Below are 19,985 nucleotides of genomic sequence, written 5' to 3'. Positions count from 1 at the left end.
AGTAGACTCTACCATGACATGGCTTCAGGGGAGACGCCCACTTAGATACCGTTCCATTTACTGATCATTTCGGAGCCCATTAATATGTCCTAGTTGGACCGCTTCCAAGCATTAGAACTCTGGAATGTTGTCGGCATGCCGGAGTCCACATACCGTATTATGAGCCGCCTTGATAGGGAGCTTGGGTCGGCAAGGCTTGGTATCTTCAGAATCAGATTCCCCAAGACACGAGGGGTTGAGAGCCTTCTTTGGCTTATTCGGTGCATAGTCATCAGACTTGCTGCGGTTTGCAGTGGGCGAGGGAGCCCCATTCTCCTGGGTACCAGCCATTTATGAGAGTGAAATAGACACAGCCTCGTTGCCTGGCCATTAATCAAGGGACAAGATCGTGCTGTCAATCGTTCAAAGGGGGGGGAAGTATGCCGTATATCAAAGACAAAGGAAAAAAAGGGGGGCTATTACTCATACTTATAGGATCCAGTGCACCGATGTGATAGCCAGTGAGCTTCCTCTCGACACAGAAAGTCGGTGATTACTGACTAGTGGTTAGGTACAACACAACATGAAAGGATTCCCCGCTGATCACCGACAACCCCAACACGCATTGAGGAGGCACTCTCGAGTCCACCATTGTCTGGAATCGAGCGTTGTTCAGCATCGCATCATCGTGTTCAGTGTTGGTATCCGGCATACTGACTTTCATTGTTCCTAGTCGGGACTGATCCGACTGGTTAGACAAGGAATCCAGTGACTAGTATGGGTCATGAAGCAGTCTCAACGGCAGAAGAGCCATCGCACTGACGTCGTATAGACCAGATCAGAGTCTAGCCCACCGCGACTAGCATCGAACTACACGTTACATCACTCGATAGCGTCGTTGCTTTCGGAGACGTAGACAAAAAAGCAGAACAACGAAACATTGTGGAACCAAGGAATTGGCTTGACCGGCGATTCTAAGCGGTATCGAGCACTCTAATCCCAACGGAAGAACGTTGGATGTATTTAGATGGCGATTCGGCCACGAGAGCCACTAGCTACTTGTGTCCCATTCGCACGGTTCCTCCGTCACACCCGAAATATACCCCTGAGGACCAGGCCGTTGTATTTCGTGGTTGTTCCAGGCAGATCGTTCCATGAGCGACCAGGTATGGTTATGGGATGCGTTCGGGTACGGAGAGAGTACAAATGCTTCACCGACCAACCCTCCTCTTCTTGGGTCCCAAAAATATAGGATGCCACTTCCGTTTCGCTTCCACTAATAATAGTTTGTGACCCACGAGATGGACTTCGAGGTACGTCGAGGCTGAACCTGTGGTACTTCCACACCGTTGTAGAGAATGTCATCTAAAACGAGGAGGCCAGTGTAGGAGTTATTAATTGCCCCTGGAGCCAAAATCCTGAATAGGAATGACAGTAAGGTCGTGTCATCATGTTTGCTACGCCGGAGATACGCCATTGTTGTCCACGAGTTGAGGCTCTGCTGCCCATAGCGTGTCCGGGGTCGTACACATTTGAAATGAGTATTCAAGAATGCTCCGAGCATGTCCGGACATAGATGTAGCATCCTAGACTGAAATAAAATGTTCATTGGTAGGTTCATGAGCTCGAACAAAAGAAAATATTGCTAATCTAGGGAATTTGCGGCAGGTTTCCAGAGAGATGACGTTCATGTCGTCTAAAAGTGCCGTCCGGGGGCAGCCGCTAGTTTTTATGTCGAAAGAGAGATCAGAAAAGCACAAAGAGCCCCTAGGTCCGCGGGAAACCCATTCCGCGGACGGCAACATTAGGAATAATAATTCCGCTCGAGCCGAGACTGGCTTAGGATGATGTGTCCTCAATGCCACTGATAAAGACGACTTGTACAGCCGCAAATCTAGTAAGAGTTGGAGAAGTCAGCCTTGTTGAGACAAACCGCACGGAAATCAGGGGAGAAAAGGATGGCCTTTCACGTACCCGCAGAGTCCAACGAATGTCTTGCTTGCCGGTTCCGAAGAGATAATGCACAAGACGGCGGCGAATATCACTGTGAAAACGTTGATACACCAGAGTCGGAACCACATTGAGTCAAGATTGTACAGCACGGTGATTGAGCCGGTCAGGCAGATGCCTCCAAGCACAACAGCAACCCGCTCACTGACCAAAAGCACAGCATTCTCATCATACGGAACGTCTCTGCGTCCGAGGAGTCGGTTGAACCATCTGAGGAACGGACCAACAGCCAAGTTGGCCCATATACTTTCTCGGGACCTCCCTTGAATCGTGACGAGGTCTTGCCGGTGGCCGGTTCGATCGTCGGGAGACCCCCATCCATCTTGAGATTGCCATCGCATGTATTGCTGCCCTTCGACAGACTTAAATATGTTATTTTGCAGCTCTCGATGATCGAGGCTAAGGGGTTGCGGCATCTCCATGATTCGTTTTGCTCGATGGAGCCAGTCCACTGCCAATATCAGACCAAACAGTGTCAAGATGAGGAGAAAGAGGTCATACAATATACTGCAAGGCGACTTTCCACTTCCATTTGCTTTTGTCTGACATCCATTTCATGCCTGTCTGTCGGCTGCCGTTCTAGCCTTCGCAGTTCGCGCTCCGCGTGGAGATGTTCGTCACTTTTGCGAAGCACAATTTCAAGGACGGCCTCCATCCGCGAGGGGAAAATGGCTTCTGGAGGAGTATTCACCATGAAAAATGCAGCTTCTCTACGCGCCGCAGAGAAGTCGGGGAAGGGGTGACTCCCTTGACTACTCAAAGGCGCGAGACCCATCGTCTGGGTTTGTGGAGTTGAACTGGCCATCTGGTGTGCCGGTAGCAAGGTCCTGAACTAGTAGTCGAGTTGTATTCGTGTCCAGAAAGAAGAATAGCCGGAGGGTCCATCTCATGGATTGTGACGACGGCTGAATAGGTTGTTAAGTATGTGAACCATGGACGATAGATAACTCAGAGCCAGCCTCCGAACGTTGAGATGAGCGAGAACGCCGCTCCTCTCCCCCAATGGCGATCAGCCAAGGACAAGCGATATACGGAACTGTCATTGCATTGAAGTAACCACTGAGCATTCTCGGAGTGTCTGATTCGTGGTATCTCGGGCTGGGTGGGCTGCATGAAATCGTGACGGCCATCCTGGCAAGCAGCATCATCGTAAAGTGCTGATGGAGGGTGGTCGTCTGTTCTGAATGCCGTTCATCTCGAACCGGTAACTGTTCATCTCATTACTCTTCCGCTGTCAATAAATTCAAATGTTTCATCAAGATATTGTTTCCAGCAATTTTGGCGCTGATGAGATCCGTAAGATAGGCTAGTTTGGGCGACAGAGAATTTAACATCTTAGCCAACAGTGCCGACACTCCTACCTAAAGGCAGTTGGCATGATACTAACATTTTGGAGAAGCAGGCCTTGAATTAACCCTCCGGACCTAACAGCATTCTGCACATGGAGGTACTGTGGAGCAGTCCACGAATCGTATCGAAGAAGTCTATCCATAGCTGACAAGGCGACAAATCACCTTCTGCCTCATAGAGCTCCTGAAAGCGGATATCCATGCCGTACAGATATTAGGCACTAATGCACCATGCAGGGTCCTATGGCTCGCCCCGAGCCTTTTCAGAGCAACACGGATAGGCGCACAGCCATCCTCCCTTTCTCCAACACCGGATTCTCTGGTAGATACGGTATTAGCCGTGCACGCAGATATGAAACCCGATCAACAGTGAATGACATGTGGTTATATATCACGTGATATGCGTGTATTTGCGTACGGAAGAACCAATATCGTTGGTTCCTATCCATCATACGGGCTGAGTTGACATCTGACTAGCATGAGCTAGTAGATACTTGCAACAAATTAGCGTGAACTTGCACGCTTTTGTCCACGACTCCTCTTGATTGAACCCCCCCAGTTTGATGCTTGCGTCATTGATCCGGTCCTTCTCGATCTTGTACGGCAGCTTCATGGCCTGAACGGAACTGCCAGACGGTCGTCGTGCTTGACCGCTCTCCACGAAATCGCCCAGTTGCCGTAAGCATTCCAAAAAGGCAACCATGGCAGTGTCGAACCGTCGATGGAAGAGCGTCAGACCTAATGGAGCATCTCCGGTGCAGAAGAGATCGAGGTGGGTGACCTTCGGCTTCGATGCGTGCGATTGTTCGGCGTTTGACCGCGTTTGAGGATATTCGATGCGCTCGATGATGGAATGGGATCCCATGGGACAGATGCGATATCCTTTAAACGAGTAGCCAAGCCGCTCTGCAACCGTGACAAGCAATAAGCAAGTCTGACCCCAGGCAGCGTTGATCTCCGGCCATTCGACGGATTTGTCAGGAAGGCGTCCGAGGCGTAAACCGTTGATAGTGCCGAAATAGCCATCGTGGCCGATGCAAAACGTGTCGTTGTATACGCTGGTCCGTTGCAGCTTGTGAAGCTGCTTGGTATCGTGATCAAGTTTATTGTTGATTCGATCCTTTTCGTTTTGGAACGCTGACAGTTTATCGGCGAATGCGTTTCTCTCAGCCCAGAATTCGTGCTCTTCGAGATCTAGCTCCTGTCCCTCTAGTTCCAATGCGAGGATTTTTTCATCGAGTTCTGCTTTCTTGTGCTCCAACCCCTCCAATTCCGTGAAGGCCGCCTCTTCTCGGTCTTGAGCAGCTTTCAACTCTGCGTGAGCCTGCCTTTGCTCCTCTTCCGATGGGACATCGGCGTTGGCCTGTCGTAAAAAATCGACGTAGGCGTCCCGCTCCTTCGTTGCGGTCGCCAACTTTTGCTGCAAGCCTTCAATGAGCACTTCGGTACATTCTACGCAAATCGGGTGATCGATGTCGGAGCGTGCCGAAAGAATCTCAAATAACCGATCGGTTGTGCTCATTTGGCTTGAGAGTAAGTGAGCTTGATCCGCCGCCGGATCGACTGGACGTCTTGTGGGACCCCTAGGAGATCTTCCCATATCACTGACATCCGCAGGAGGCGCCACCTGAGAGTCGGATAGCATAACGAAAGACATTGCGGGATTATTCCTTGCCATCCCTGGTAGATTTTGGGATCCTCCATAGCTTGGCTTCGACGTCACTGCTCTTTTGAAAGCCGGCGTTCTTGCATCCTTTGAGGCCTTGACGTAGTGCTCATGGCGATCTAGCGTGATGCCCGCCCCAGTACCAGTTGCGGGGCCGGCGGTTGTCGAGGTCGTTAGCTCTCCGCTTGCCTCTATCTCATGGTCAGTATGTCTCCGTGTAAGACGTATGCGGAGCGTACCGGCAAGTAGCTTGAACGACGCTGGATTTAGGTTTGCCAACGTGTCATCCGGCCTAAGTGGACAGCGGCACTTTTGGCAATACATGATGCTTGAGACAAGCAGTTCACAAAGTTATTGGTCGGTTCAGATGGTAAATCATAAATGACCTCTAATAAAGAATTTGTCGCCGGCAAAAGGCAATATTAGAGAGGGAAATGGGATATCATCATCAGCTGCTGGGCTTCATTGAGAAATGGGGCAAATCCATATCATATCATCAAGAAGGCATTACTTTGGGTTTGTGAATCCTGCCCATTTCCTCACTGTGAGTGTTCAAGTGTTAATTATTTGCTCGGCCAGCAGGTGATGGATTCAGTGTTGCCTTCATCTCACACGGATCAGAAGGTGTACTAATATGTAGTAGACATGGACTGCAGGGATTTGTGTTACGCTGTTGAGCAGTGAGCACGAGGTTGGGTTCATGCCTTAATATATTTCGAGGCGATAAGGCCGCAGGATGTACTTGTAAACACGTCCATGTCACGTGGCGTGGGGTTGGGTACATGCAGGGGTGTCACTCCATTTAGCAGTCGCGACCAGTGAATCCATGAACGCGTTCCGCTTCCACCTCCAGACCTCACTCCCTCCAGTCTAAACACCAACTAAACACCACCCTAAACATCCCCTTCGATGCTCCCGCCCCACCTTCACCTTCAATCCGCATTTTGAGGCGATGGAGAGGCCATTGAAGAGGCGCCGAACGTCTCAAGATCCGGACGAAACAGGTACTGACAACCTCGAGCATGACCGGCGCCGGAACGATCACCGACTCAAGTCTGCATTCGAGTCCATTATTCTTAAATATTCCCGGGACTTTAGTGCAGTCGGCGATGAGATTGACCTACGGACTGGCCAGATTGTCGTCGACAATGGCCACCTCTCCCACATGCGAGATGAGAACGACGTGGGCGCTGCAGATGAGGAAGACGATGCTGTTGCATTTCTAAGAAGTTTTGCAGAACAATTTCGGGAGGATGAAATCGACACTGGCGGTGAAGACGACAGTGGCGATGAAGAGGAGAGTAGCGAATATGAGCTGGTAGATGAGCTGGTGGATGAGAACGGGGAGGATTTGAGGACGGTGGGGAGATCTACATCCGTCAACTGCACGCTTTCACTGACATTTCGCTTTCAGGATGTTGGCGACGAGGGAAACGCTGCGGCCGAAGCATACGCTCACTCGGTCGAAGCGATATTGAGGCAGACACGAATACAAACCGGCGCTCCTGGCCAAGATACACCTCCGAACGACAGTGCCGACGTTGACCATTTCGAATTGTGGCCCTCCCAATCCGCCGAAGCGTCGAATACGATCCCTCTCGATCCAGCATTAGACGAGCCAAACAGCGACGTGATCCAAGGGCCTGTGGATTGGAAAGATGCACCTCCGATAGAGAGGTATTCAAGTCCTGTCACCCAGCATCATTCCCCTCAAGATAAGCCACTTGATGGCTCATATTTACAACGCTACGCGAAGACGCTGGTATCCCAAGTATCTAACTTCATTGCCCAACTTCCATCGGATGAGCGGCAAAAGAAGCAGAAGTCAATTCTAAGGGCCGCTCTCCAGATGCAGCAGAGCCAGCTTGCAGTGCCACCACTGAAGGCGAAGAAGAATCCTTCAGTGTGGACATTCAGTCGTCCAGAGAAACGAAAGCGGAACGATTACGATTCTGAGGAGCTGGAGTACGATGCCGCGGATGACTCGATTGATGACTACGAACCACCCGATCACTGCGATTCCTGGAAGGATGTTGCAGATAGCTACGATCCGTTTGGCATATTCGATTTGAACTTTGTGGCCCGATCTCGCTATCCTCAAAATGTTAAGCGTCCTCGGAAGCTTCTGCCGTTCACACCCAAGGATGAGGAGCTCATTTCTCACTTACGAGACCATTGCAACTTTGGGTGGCATGATATTGCATCGTATTTCACGGACAAGAACCTTAACCAAATCCAATACCATTATTACACGAAGATCCGCTCGGACGACTGGAGAGAGAAACGGGGCCGTGCAGATGAGGAGGGCGCCCAGGCCGAGCTGCTTGCCGAGAGACGACAACATGAAAGGGATGCCCAAGCTTCACGAACATGCGTTTTCCGAAAGGAGCTACAAGACAAAATGTTCGATTTGATCTGGAAGATACCACGCAAGCCAAAGTCTTTGTCGTATTTCTCAATCTACTCCAAGCCGGGGTATCCTTCATTGGAGGTGCCATGTTATGTGAAAGTTACGGTTACTGGGGCTACGAACTGGCAACACCCGGGCTCGAAGATATCGGAGTCAGCGGCCAATGAACACGACGACCGAGCGTATATGCAGGAACCGGCACTGAAACACCCCCCTTCTTTTGCGCTGCTACCACCGGAGCCCGTCGTGGACCCCTTTGCAGCCTATGTACCCTCCTCTATTATCATGAACCCGCCATTCTATGGCTACATGGATCACCAAGATCAGCCATACAAGGAAGTGCGAGGATATTGGGTCGCCCACCAATTCTGTCCCATGAAGGATCATCCGGATGGCGGCGCCTGGGCATCCGTATCGACGTTTCCGGGCACACTTACAGTTCCTATTGAATCAGAGAAAATGGGCGCGGACGGCGAGAACCTAGATGCAGGACTTGTGGACCAGCTGTCGCGTAGTGAGGATATCGCTGTGCTATTCTCCCAATGTGATCCCGAATTCCTGGCAACGCAGCCACGGAAACCATGGGAGCGAAAGATCGTACCGAAGCTCTCTCCGCTGGTCCATAGCCTGCCCGGCCCCGACCCACGCCTGATACTGTCACGCGAAACAAAGGACCCTTTCGCTCCGGATCTACGTATGGGTGATGCCACCGCATACAGTTCTTATCATCAAGAATTTGGCCGGGCGCAATTCTTCGAGGCGCAGAGAAAAACGCCGGTTCATTTGCTACCACCTCGACTGCCAGCCGCTGCCCCAACCCCTACTGATTACTTCGACCTCCAACAGCGAACTCATCGCATACCATGTTCTCCCTACATACGACCGGGCACTGCTTCCTCTTTGCAAACGGAGTCTGCTGTTGAGACCTCCAGACCGGCTTCTCGTGCTTCCTCTTTCCAAACGGTGTCTGCTGCTGAGACCGTCTCCAGACCGGCTTCTCGTGCTTCATCGCAAGGCGGACCGGGGAATGCATTCATTAACATTTCTCGTAAACCGTGGCAGGGGCACGTTGGAGCAAACCATCTACTCTCTGCTCCTAAGAATCTTCCACCTACAGGTCGCTTTTCCGTTCCTGTAGATCCATCTCGTTTTGGGGGCAATAAGATCTCAGTACTTCAGCCACGAGCTGATCAGGGGATTAATCCTTCCACCTTAAATCCCTCTCGCCATGGACGACTACCTACGCCGACTAGCGAGATACACCAACACGGACATCGAGGAGCATTCGATGACGTACCTCACGAGCAAGGGCTGCCTCCAACCTTTGGCCAACAAGCAATGAAAAATCAGATCGCCGCGATTCTTTCACCAAAGGACCCTGAAGCATACACTTCCGATGTTCCTCGTGTTCTGTCCCAGAACCCAACTCCTGCTCCAGATAGCGTCGATGCATTGGTTGTAGAGCCCTCAATTCGGGCCAGTCTAGAATCTTTATCACGCTCTGCGTCGGCTTCTCGCCCTTCCAATACGACAGAGACACCATCGGCAACGCCATCGACACCCAACACGCCAGACGAAGTCTCCGCTGCCACACCTCTCTCCAACAGGGCTTCGGTCAACCAGTTCAAGCACCAATTAATTTCGCCGGCCACGCAACACCCATACTATACGCTCGGTTCCAGTGATGCGACAGACTTTCAGCATCAAAAGTGGGCCCAGTTTAATCAAAAGAATGCGTCGGACATTAAACGGAACGAAGGTGTCGAGATCAGTGATTGGGCGAACGCGACCACGGCATCTCAAAATCTTTCGGCAGTGTGCGATGATTCCGCACGAACGGTATCTAGTCCGCGACGGGCTCTTCAACCGGTACAATCTCGGATGCGCAAAGGCATTAGCAACCTCAAGTACGCGTCATTGGACGGCGCAATGGATTACGTTGAGATCAATGACAACCCCTTCGATGAATTATCTGACAAGGTCGAGAACGTGCCGGATATCCCGCACGAGGACGAAGAAAACAGGCTGTTCCGATCAGAGGCCCCTCAACCGTCCAGCGCCTTGCATGTCCGATCCGAATCTATGGAAGTTGAACTGGAGCCTCCCTCACCGAAATATATCCCTCCCGTCCCCATCACTCGTGGTCATTCAAGACGCAAAACAAGACTCCCGCAGTTCTCTGGTTCGGAAGATGAACTGGCTTAAGAACTTTGTCCGTTGGTTGCTCACATTGCCCTGCAGGAAGGATGAAACGACCTTCTTACCCGACGCCAAGGATAGGACGTTCACAAATAATGCTCATCAAAGTTGACGCTGCGCAACAACACGCCAACTACACAGGATCGCAACCCTTGATGACAGCGTTCATCGTGGGATATTTAGTTGCGATCCTAGGACGGATTAGTCCGTCACTTTTGGAATATGTTTTACGAGAAACCATGCCTCGGGCTTTTCCCTCGAAGGGATAGAAAGAGGCATGGACAAGTTTAGTAATGGTATGTTTATGGAAGTCCCATGTTATCCGATCATGCAGTGTGCGAATCGGATCAGAGGATGAACTATTCACATGGGTATCTCAAACAAGCGTGTTGATACATGCCCAACGAACTGTACAATTGCCAAGTCGTTAGATAGATAAATCCGATCAGGAATCGCTGGCAGTAAGGACGGCATCGAGTGTCATCTCGTTTGACCCGCCAATATCTCCAGCCTTTGCCCAAAACTTGCTCAGATGTCTCGTGCCTGGAGATGTGTCAATTGAGTCCTTTTCAACAACGGACTAAACTGACCTGAATCGCATAGTATCGTAACAATTGTGTGGCCAGGACCTAATTGACGTGCCACTTTCGTAGCCGCAACACCTACGGAGATATTAGCCACGATCCCGCCATTCCTGATCCCATGCTTACAGTTCACCGCGCTGCTGCTCCCGACGAACAAGCCATCCTTCTCCACCAGCCAGCGTCCCATCGCCGACGCCTGCGCGTCCGTGACCCGCACCGCATCATCGATGAGCTGTCGTCCAGCTTCCAGGTTCCTCGTCACCCGGTTGATGCCAATGCCCTCCACGATCGTGTCCACCTGGTGTCGTCGCCGCGTCCCTTCCCGCTCCTTCGGATCGAACATGACCCCGAACTTGATCCGATTATAGAGACCACTTCCTTGAGGATCCGCCAGAACTACCTTCAGGCGCTCAATTCGTGGTTTGAGATACCGAGCCACCCCGGAAATGGTACCGCCTGTACCCGCCCCCGTGACGAACGCATCCAGTCGGCCAGTCGTTTGCTCATAGATCTCCGGTCCTGTTCCGTTGAAATGCGCCATCCAGTTCGCATCCGTCTCGAATTGATCCGCGAAGATCCCTCTCCCACGTTTCTCCGGGTCGTTAGTGTGCGCCTCCGCCAGCGACCTGGCGCGATTGACGAAATGGTTTGGATCGACAATCGGCGCCGGTCGGACCTTGTCCACCACGGCCCCCAGCTTCAGCAGGAGGGAGTACTTCTCCTCCGCTTGGTCGTCCGGCATGCAGATGTGCGCGAGGTATCCTTTCGCGCGGCATATCGCCGCCAGCGATATGCCCGTGCTCCCGACCGTGCCTTCGTAGATCGTGTCGCCCGAGTCCGGCGAGATGAGGCCGTCCTCTTCGGCGATTTGGATGATGCTGAGCGCCACGCGATCTTTGGGGCTGTTTCCCGCCCCGTTCAGGAACTCTGCTTTTGCTAGGATCTCACAGCCGGTTTCGTCGGATAGAGACTTGATTTTGAACAGTGGAGTATTTCCGATCAGACCTTCGACGCCTTCGGGAATGGGACCACCGGGGGCAAGGGACCGAGAGCGGGAAGTATTGTCCCTCAGAGACAGTCTCCGTTTTGCACTTGGAGTCGGTGCATCACGAACGACCGAAGCACGCCGTTTTCTTTGTCGATATCGCCGTTCTAGATCCGGATATACGTCCTTGAATCCAAGAGTGAGAAGCACGCCCGCAAGGACGGACGCGCCGATGTAGAGCTGATACTTGGTCTGCATCGCAAGGAGGCCATTGGAGGCAGCGAAAGTGAGAATGATATATTTAGGCTACGGTCGCCCGGAAATCATATTCCCGCACATTTTCTTCACGAAGTTTGTTTCTCAGTTTGTTTCTACAAAGTACGACAAGCCGAAGTTAACCATTGAAGTTTGAGCTTTCGAGTTATGATGACGATTGGTCAAAGCTCTCGTCCCTTCTAGGAGCAAATTCAGACGACAGGGTCTTGAGATGCTTCACCTCCATCCATCCCATCCGTATTACGCCTACGGGAATACCTTCTTGCTCCGCATGGATTCCCCCTTGGTTAGCCGAATATTTCGGCGACTATTCGCTCATGAGACATGCTCATCACTGAGGGCTGCCCGACGGCCACGAGCGCCAGGCGGAGCATCGCCGCAACTCTACAGAACCGTCCGCTATGGAGCTGTTCCTAGGAAGCCGCAGGAAAAGGACAAGGGCGATTGGTCGCAGCGGAGTCTGTTGTTGCCTCCCGATCGAACGGAGGAGTTCAATCGATATCCATGGGTCACGGCCGAGCAACTCAAGAGCTCGAGGCAGCGGCCAAAGCGGGTGAAGATGTTGATGAGGGACTTCATTGATGGTAAGGGTCAATACGCTAGGGAAGAAGCTCAAGATCTAACTCTGCCGAAGATTCCTTATACAACCCCCATTATGGCTACTTTCCGAAGCAAGCCGTGATATTCACGCCCGGTGCTCCTTTTGATTTCGGTGTATTGAAAGGCGAAGCGGAATTCCAGAAGGAGCTCGGCGTCCGCTACACTGAGTTCGAGGATGCGTTGGATAATCAGGAGGAGAATGAGACAAGACAGCTGTGGCATACGCCGACCGAACTATTCCGACCGTACTATGGCGAAGCCATTGCCCGATACCTCGTCACGAACTACAAGCTCTCACTCTACCCATACCACGACCTCCTGATCTACGAAATGGGAGCCGGAAACGGCACGATGATGCTCAATATCCTGGACTACCTCCGCGAGATGCACCCGGAAGTCTACGAATGCACGAGATATAAGGTCATCGAAATTTCCTCGTCCCTGGCGTCGTTGCAACTACACCAGCTGCGACAATCCGCGCACGCGGCCGGTCATCTGGACAAGGTGGAGATCATCAACAAGTCCATTTTCGATTGGGACACCTACGTGTCGTCGCCGTGCTTCTTCATCGCCCTGGAGGTGTTCGACAACTTCGCGCACGACGCCATCCGATACGACCCGTACACCGACGAAGCGCTGCAAGGCAGCGTCCTCATCGACCATGAGGGCGACTTCTACGAGTTCTACAGCCGCCAATTGGACCCGATCGCCGCCCGGTATCTCCGCGTGCGAAACGCTGCCGTCTCCTCGCCGTACAGCCATCCTTTGAAATCGCCGCGCGCGCTGCAAAAGCTGTACCATAGCCTCCCTCTCGTCATGAACCTGACGGCGGCGGAATACATCCCCACGCGGCTGATGCAGTTCTTCGATATTTTACATCGGTACTTCCCGGGCCATAGGCTTGTCACGAGCGATTTCCATAGCCTGCCGGACGCGACTCCGGGGATCAACGCGCCCGTGGTGCAGACGCGATACAAGCGTCGGACCGTGCCAGTCACCACCCCTTTGGTAAGCATTCCATTCCCGACGAAGAATCTCGCGCAACTAACCCCAGTCTTCCATAGGTCCATCAAGGGTACTTCGACATCCTCTTCCCGACCGACTTCGCGGTCATGGAAGATGTGTATCGCGCGATCACGGGCAAGTTGACCCGTGTCTATCCCCACGAGGACTTTATGAGGCGGTGGGCGTACGTGGAGGATACGCAGACGAAGAACGGCGAGAATCCGCTCCTCGGCTGGTACCAGAACGCATCGGTGTTGACCACAGTATAATTCCCACAATCGGGTAGATTCTGAGAAACCTTTCAAATACAGTGGCAGAGAATTCGGGCTTGAAGATATGTACTCGGGATTGGGCGAATCCCAAGCGTCGAAGCGTGTGAATAGCAATTGAATACATGTACTCCTGGTGTATGCATGCAAGTAGTTTGCCTGCCCTACCTTGCGCCCTTGAAATGCTACCCATCGGCCATAGGATGATAATAATAATGCCAGTTCAAGTGATACCTTGAAAATGCTCCTCCAGATCACAACCCATAGCCGACCGCCCATTCGGACAGCGGATTCTCCTCCGTATACGCCTTCTTAATCACCTCCGCATCCCGATCCCACTTCTCAATCAGCTCCTTGAAATCCGCGTGCCACTTCTTACTCTGCTCCCGCGCCACCTCGGTCATGGCATAGTACGGCTTCTTCTCCTCCGCCGACGCACCCATCCACGACCGCCCCAGCTCCTTCCGGATATCGTCCTTCCCCGCCTTCGCCTTCAGATCCTTGGGATGCCTCGCCCGCTTCGCGTCGTCGCATTTATTCTTCGCCGCCTGCCACTGGTCGCGCTGCCAGAGGAGAAACGGGTTCGTGCCGGCGCGGATGGGCTTCAGCGGCCGCGCGCCAATCGCATCCTGGATCTTCTGGTTCAGCCCGTTTTCCCAAGCTTTGTTCATTTCGGCACGGCTTTGCCGTTCAGGGATCTGCACGGCATCGGCCATGGGTCGCTTGACGGCTTGGGTCGGCGTGCCGTCGGTGCTGCTCTGTCGCAGTTTCGTCCCAACCAGTGGCTGGCCGGGATCCATGGGGCCGATGAAGGTCTCGATCACCTCGCACGCAGCTCGGAGACCGGAAAGGTATGCGCCATGCACGGTGGCGGGATGGGTTCCACAGGTTGCTTCGCCTGCGAAATGAATCTGACCTACCGACGTCGCCATATTCTCGTAGTCGTCCGATCGGGTGTTCGGTCCTACGTAGGAATATGAGCCTCGAGCAAACGGATCCTTCCTCCATCGCGTGATGACGGTCTCTTTTGGTTTCGGAATCTGCCCGAAGATTTTTGAAAGGCTGGTTTGAGCCTCGTCGACGAGCTGTGCATCCGTGACGTTTTCGACCGCGTAAGCCGAGTTGCCTGCCATCATCGCAACCAAAGTTGGTGCTCCGCTGGTCTTCATTGTATTCCAGAATATGTAGAAGAGACCCCTTTGTGCTGCGTAGTCCTTCATGTTACGACTTTGTGGAATGATAGACTCGTGTAGGAGACCGAACATATCTCGATCCTGTTCCCAGAAGGGCGTATCGTAGACAAGAACAAGCTGATTCGAGTTAGAGGGGTCGATCAAATCGGATTTGGTTATCTTACCTTATTAAGCAGTCCGAAACCCATTCGATCAATGCAATCGAGCTTCCAATCCGGTAGCTGCGGCTCAAACTTAATCGTTCCGGCCTTTAGCACGCCCAACGGCGCAGTCAGAACGACTCGATCCGCACGGATTGATTCTCCATCGCTGCAAGTAACTGTAGCGCAGCCTTCCGTTGTAGCAGTCGACGCGTGATACTCGATAGTTTCGACACAGCGCCCGAGTTTGACATCCAGAGGTGTTGGGAACAGGTAGAGGCCACGCGGGACTTGCGTGTATCCTCCAATGACCTCAGTATGCTCGCCTTCGAACTCGTTACCGGAGTCTTGGTCCCAGCCTGTAAGACTCAAGGATCCAACAGGGGCGGCGCTCGCATACTCGAGGTTGGCGTAGTGCCAATTCAATAACCGTAAATCTTGCTCGGTCAGATTCATCATGTCTTGGTATTGTCTGCATGCTTCGTCCATCACATCGCCCAGGTTTGACATGTGCTCTTGCGCCTTTTGCTCCAGTTGCAGCGTCGACAACTTCGAGACTCCAGCTGTGAGGTTGAATCCGAGTTTTTCGGCAGCAGCTGCAGCAAGCAAATCCTTTGTCTCGGTCGCTTGATATGATCTTCCGGTCAGTTTCTCCATCGTCACGGGGGCGTTTGTTTGTCTATTCTTCTTGGGCCGGCCTTGCGACGCAACGACATTGACAGGCTCGCCTCTCGACTCCAAGACTGAAATAAACTCGCCTCCGTCGGTCGTAGGATCTTTTCCAGCCTCTATCAACTTGATGTCACCTTCAAGCGTCAATGCTTGCACGGCCTGATTTCGAAACTTGCTCGCTCGTTCCAGAACGTCGTTGAATAGACCTTCCACTCGATCATCGGTCTGCTTATCCACGGTGGACCCATCAATGTCGTATAACACTGTACCTTCCTTGATCGCATGCATGTGTAGTCCGAGTTGGCCTCGAATAATCGCGTTGAGCGGATTGCCTCGCTCAAATCCGGTGACGATCTGTGCGCCCATCTCCGCCGTACACCGTGATCCTGGTGGATGTGTGCCGTTGGCCGTGGCATGGAGTGGGAACGAATATATTCGACCGCCAATTCTATTCCTCCCCTCGAGTATAGTGACCTTCGGTGGGAATTCGCCTCGCTTGTACCAGTGCTCAGAAAAGTGTTCGAAAAGATTTTCCAGCTGACGAGCACATGCCAGTCCGGCCATGCCAGCTCCAATTATGGCGATCGTCTCCCTAGGCTTCGACGGTTTGAGTCGCGCCGGAACCGAGGGCGATTGTGATCTCACGCATCCAAAGTTGATGTAGCCATTTCGGATGAGCCATTCGTGGGCGGTATATGCGAGTCCGAAGAAGCGAGATTCTTTTGCACACCCAGCTGCCTCTTCTATTGAGACGCACACCATTGGATTCCTGACCCACAGTCGAAGGATTCCGTTGCGTATGTTAACGTAAGTCGTTACCTGTGGTCCAGTAATATACTGGCGCAACATCCGGTACTCCCCAGGGTGCAGGGCGTATGGGTTCAGCCTAGACCATGATGCTGCAAATATACACTGCCTGGCATACTCCTCGCTTGGGACATTTGCAGGTATGCTAATCTTGGCTCGGTGCTGGGAGATTTCAGCCGTTTTCATTGATGCCCTGCGACTCGACGGTTCTTCATCAAGCCTGATGCGTTTCCTTGGAGTTGAATTATTCGCATAGTTAGGTAACGTTGATGACGGGCTGGCGCTTTGTGTTGAAGTAAAATTTCCGGTGTGATGAATATCAGGAGATGTGCCTGTAGATGGGGTGAATTTCTGCACCGGGGCTTTGGCGGGCGTGGTCGCATCGAATTGCGTTCGAAATAATGGATTTCGTATCTTGAGAGTGGGCAGCTTCTTCGTGGAGGTTGATATCCCATTGTTTGTAGCGCCTTCGACAGTATCAATTGGTCGTGATTCCGACTGACGGTCCAAGCTCTGAGTGCCATTGATATGATAGCCATTTTGACTCGGCGACGGAGCCTTTTGGGATTCTGTCTTGATACTCAGATGAGTATCGGACGTATTTGGAGTAACATGCCCGTCTCCACCGATAATCGATGATTGCTGTGACTCGCTATATGATGGATAGGGTCTGCTTTCATTGAAAAACCCATATGGCCCTTGCCCCACGCCCAGCGCAGCTTTTATATCGGAAGAATTGTTGGACGGAACCTCTCCAAACAAGGTGGTCTGAAGGTTTCCGGATGGATCCAGCAGAAACGATGAAGTGGAGGCCGGTTGCCCATTGCGAGCCGAATCGTCGTGGATGGACACCATTTGATGAGATGAGATTGATCAGGGGCACCTTTCATTTCTCAACCGCAAAGTGGATAGAAAGATGTTCTGACGTCATTACAGAGCTGCGACCATCTATAAAAGACTGATAATGCACAGATTGAGTCGTTCAATTAATCGTCGAGGATGGTTGGCTCTGATATGGCGAGTCGAGATGAAGTGAAACCGTAAGAGGGAGCGATGGCTGAGAAGAAGCCAGCGAATCAGCCGGCGAGATTTGAAGAGGTTACGCTAACCGTTTGAACCTCGAATCCTCGAATATGGGAATAAGCTGTAATAGTAGGTAATTCGGAATCAGGATTCATGCATTGCACAAGAACTTCTGGCCCGGTGTTCTCTACTCTCCCTTGCCTCTCCTCCTTGCTTTATCTCCCGATCTGGAGATATCGATTTCAACCGACGATTCAAATCACATGACGCTCCAACTACATTGAGTCCACCTCCACACTACCAGCGTCTTGGACACCGCACACATGTGTTGACCTCCACGGTGACCAGCACGGAACATACATCTTTGGGTCATATCGGATGATTGGAATGACGTTTATTGGCTTGCTGCTACCGTTGAATCCTAGAGAAGCTGCTGGCCAACACCTACGCGAGCAACAGATCGTAGAGAGTGTTCCCATTCCTTCCTGAGGTCGCAAACATGACACAAATACGCAAGTACGCGAATCTACCAGACCTAGTATGATTAATTCGTCTCTTTCTGAGTACTGTAGACCGTTTGAAGCTCCATGTCTGACCCGTCAAGGATTCTGCACCAGACGTATACGAAACGCCCGGATTGACCGATGATGTATCCACAACCCAGGTGAGCGCATACATGTATATATAAAGAGCTCCTGGGTGAAGACTTACACATGCCTAGGCTTCAACAACAGAAAGGTCATCCGGCGAATCATCATATGACGAAGATTCCGAGGGCGTCGAATCGGGTGTGGATCGAAGGAGGCTCAAGACCGACGACGCTCGATTACGATTTGGATCGAGCAAGGTCGATGCGCGCAAAGCCGATTTCTCAGACCGTATCCGACGCAAGAAAGGTTCGTATCGAACCGCAAATCGAGTAACCCGAAAACACTCCGGTTATCCATCGGATGATGAGAGTGAGGAGGAAAGCCTTCAAAGGAAACTCCGGCGGCTACGACAAGAAATCGAAGAGGCGAAGGCGGAGTGCGAGCAGAACGAACAGACATCCCCCGAAGATCATGATGTTGATGCAGCCTCCGAAATCGCTAAGCTCAGTCAGATGCTGGATTCCGTCTACACACAAGGCGGGAGATCAAGCAGCGCTGAAACACAGCTCGCCAGCGTATTGAGCAGACCCTTGGGCGCGGCTCCAGCATTACACGATGCCAATGGCTTAGTGGCGAACGGAGAACGGATGGGGATGACCAAAACACCTGCAGCTGCTCAGTATGATCGCAATTTGAGCGAGATCCTAGCCAAAGCGGCCGAATTCGACAGCCGGCTTGCCCAGCTGGAAACCTCATTAGGCGTCTCCAGCTCGACGCCGCAAGACCTGGTCCCCCAGGACCCCGTTTTGAAGACGATCGAGAGCCTCGACCAGCAGCTCTCGATCATCGCGAATGCTCCATCGACCTACGAGACCGCCGCGCGACGACTCCAGGACCTCCAACGTCAACGCCGAGAAATCGAGGTCGAGGATGAAGCTACATCCAAAATCAAAATCAACTCGACGGGTGGATCGAAGGCGAATGGCACGCCATCCGCCGACGCTGCGCAATCCTACCTGGACGACCCTACCAATGCCGAAGCCATCAAAGCGCTTTACTCCGCCCTCCCCGCCATCGAATCCATGGCACCAACGCTTCCACTCGTCGTCGAGCGGCTCCGGTCACTGCGGCTCATCCACGCGTCGGCCGGCGATGCGAGCACGACGCTGGATGAGATGCGGACGCGGCAGCAGGAGCAGGAGGCGGAGATCAAGGCATGGAGAGAGGCGTTGGACAAGGTGAAGGAGGCACTGAAAGATGGCGAGGGCGTGTTGAAGGAGAACATGGATGTCGTGGGCGGATGGGTGAAAGATCTGGAAGCGAGGGTGCAGAAGTTCAGTTGAAGCATTGTGCGAGTGACCGCGTCATGTTTGTCACGCATGTACCAGATACCCTCCAGCGAAGTCGTTTTGAAGTTTTCTACTGCACCATAGCCATACCCGTGACTCATACATCACCTTTGATCTCTTCCCACGCCTGTTTCCTCCCCTCCATCCGCCGCAATACCTCCTCCGCATTCCGCAACCCGCTCTCCCCCGCCCGAAAATTCTCATCGAGAAACCGCTCCAGCTCTTCCCGCTTCGCCGCCGACGCCTCTGCCCATGACGCCATGGATATCTCCATCGCATTCGCGTCCTGCAGCAGATAGCTCTCCCCGGCGAGGCGATCGACAATTTTGGCGTTCTCGTCCGCGCCGGCCGCGAGGCGGCGGCGGAGGTACGCGGTTTGTTGCATTAGGTCGCGTTCGTCGTCGACGCAGCTGAGTAGGGCGGGGAGGTGGGGGAGGATGTGGTGAGATTGGAGCGGAGCCGGTTTAGTGGATGGTTGCGGGAGTTGGGAGAGGGGTTGGGGAGGTGGTTGCTCTGTGGGGAGGTCGAGTGATGGAATAGATGCCATCGTTTTGAGTAAGGCTCTTCGTGATTCAAGATAGTGTTCGTACGCCGCGTCGATCTGCTCGTTCGATGGAACAGGATCGTTCTCCAGCTGCCCGCCCGTAGCTCCCAGACGCCCATCGTCATCGGTCTCCCCGTCCGCTTCAGGCACCTTCGCCAACTCCCCTTCAATCCACCCAATCAACTCATCCCTCGCCCTTCCCAGCGCCCACATCTTCTCCTCCATCCCCACCTCCCCCCTTTCCACCACCGCCCTCCTCACCTCCTCCACCCTTCCCTCCCACCCCTCCACCTCCTTCTTCGCTTCCAACACCTCCCTCTTCACCCGATACACCA

The 19,985-nt window shown here is 52.7% G+C and overlaps 8 protein-coding genes across 8 annotated transcripts; 3 read left to right on the top strand and 5 right to left on the bottom strand.

The window, feature by feature from the left end:
• Positions 1 to 1,818: 1,818 nt before the first annotated feature.
• On the bottom strand, positions 1,819 to 2,764 carry P152DRAFT_483766 (uncharacterized protein; the record flags this gene model as incomplete). The annotated part of the gene is made up of 3 exons (XM_033681964.1): positions 1,819 to 1,873; positions 1,954 to 2,440; positions 2,491 to 2,764. 3 exons carry the CDS (start codon positions 2,762 to 2,764, stop codon positions 1,819 to 1,821), a joined length of 816 nt encoding a protein of 271 aa, XP_033532322.1.
• Positions 2,765 to 3,761: 997 nt separating this feature from the next.
• On the bottom strand, positions 3,762 to 5,445 carry P152DRAFT_93568 (APG6-domain-containing protein). Its single transcript, XM_033683355.1, has 2 exons — positions 5,244 to 5,445; positions 3,762 to 5,195 (listed from the first exon to the last, which is right to left on the bottom strand). The coding sequence occupies exons 1-2, from the start codon at positions 5,326 to 5,328 to the stop codon at positions 3,787 to 3,789; spliced, it is 1,494 nt and encodes a 497-aa protein (XP_033532321.1). The 5' UTR covers positions 5,329 to 5,445; the 3' UTR covers positions 3,762 to 3,786.
• Positions 5,446 to 5,866: 421 nt separating this feature from the next.
• On the top strand, positions 5,867 to 9,796 carry P152DRAFT_93496 (uncharacterized protein). Its single transcript, XM_033683353.1, has 2 exons — positions 5,867 to 6,364; positions 6,419 to 9,796. Exons 1-2 carry the CDS (start codon positions 5,957 to 5,959, stop codon positions 9,617 to 9,619), a joined length of 3,609 nt encoding a protein of 1,202 aa, XP_033532320.1. The 5' UTR covers positions 5,867 to 5,956; the 3' UTR covers positions 9,620 to 9,796.
• A 96-nt stretch (positions 9,797 to 9,892) lies between these two features.
• On the bottom strand, positions 9,893 to 11,576 carry P152DRAFT_439714 (cysteine synthase). Its single transcript, XM_033677652.1, has 3 exons — positions 10,324 to 11,576; positions 10,204 to 10,275; positions 9,893 to 10,156 (listed from the first exon to the last, which is right to left on the bottom strand). Exons 1-3 carry the CDS (start codon positions 11,438 to 11,440, stop codon positions 10,059 to 10,061), a joined length of 1,287 nt encoding a protein of 428 aa, XP_033532319.1. The 5' UTR covers positions 11,441 to 11,576; the 3' UTR covers positions 9,893 to 10,058.
• Positions 11,577 to 11,584: 8 nt separating this feature from the next.
• On the top strand, positions 11,585 to 13,470 carry P152DRAFT_460380 (DUF185-domain-containing protein). The gene is made up of 3 exons (XM_033679898.1): positions 11,585 to 12,042; positions 12,093 to 13,066; positions 13,123 to 13,470. The coding sequence occupies exons 1-3, from the start codon at positions 12,018 to 12,020 to the stop codon at positions 13,330 to 13,332; spliced, it is 1,209 nt and encodes a 402-aa protein (XP_033532318.1). The 5' UTR covers positions 11,585 to 12,017; the 3' UTR covers positions 13,333 to 13,470.
• A 116-nt stretch (positions 13,471 to 13,586) lies between these two features.
• On the bottom strand, positions 13,587 to 16,330 carry P152DRAFT_400782 (uncharacterized protein; the record flags this gene model as incomplete). Its single annotated transcript, XM_033676588.1, has 2 exons — positions 13,587 to 14,642; positions 14,690 to 16,330. 2 exons carry the CDS (start codon positions 16,328 to 16,330, stop codon positions 13,587 to 13,589), a joined length of 2,697 nt encoding a protein of 898 aa, XP_033532317.1.
• A 958-nt stretch (positions 16,331 to 17,288) lies between these two features.
• P152DRAFT_460377 (uncharacterized protein) lies at positions 17,289 to 19,511 on the top strand. Its single transcript, XM_033679897.1, has 3 exons — positions 17,289 to 17,705; positions 17,772 to 17,831; positions 17,889 to 19,511. Exons 1-3 carry the CDS (start codon positions 17,667 to 17,669, stop codon positions 19,098 to 19,100), a joined length of 1,311 nt encoding a protein of 436 aa, XP_033532316.1. The 5' UTR covers positions 17,289 to 17,666; the 3' UTR covers positions 19,101 to 19,511.
• P152DRAFT_460376 (uncharacterized protein) lies at positions 19,152 to 19,911 on the bottom strand. The gene has a single exon (XM_033679896.1). The coding sequence runs from the start codon at positions 19,861 to 19,863 to the stop codon at positions 19,204 to 19,206; it is 660 nt and encodes a 219-aa protein (XP_033532315.1). The 5' UTR covers positions 19,864 to 19,911; the 3' UTR covers positions 19,152 to 19,203.
• Positions 19,912 to 19,985: the final 74 nt, after the last annotated feature.

The sequence above is a fragment of the Eremomyces bilateralis genome (assembly GCF_010015585.1).
Source record: "Eremomyces bilateralis CBS 781.70 unplaced genomic scaffold P152scaffold_17, whole genome shotgun sequence".
NCBI lineage: Eukaryota > Fungi > Ascomycota > Dothideomycetes > Eremomycetales > Eremomycetaceae > Eremomyces > Eremomyces bilateralis.
Note: the sequence above shows the minus strand (reverse complement) of the source record. Positions and strands in the feature narration are given on the sequence as shown.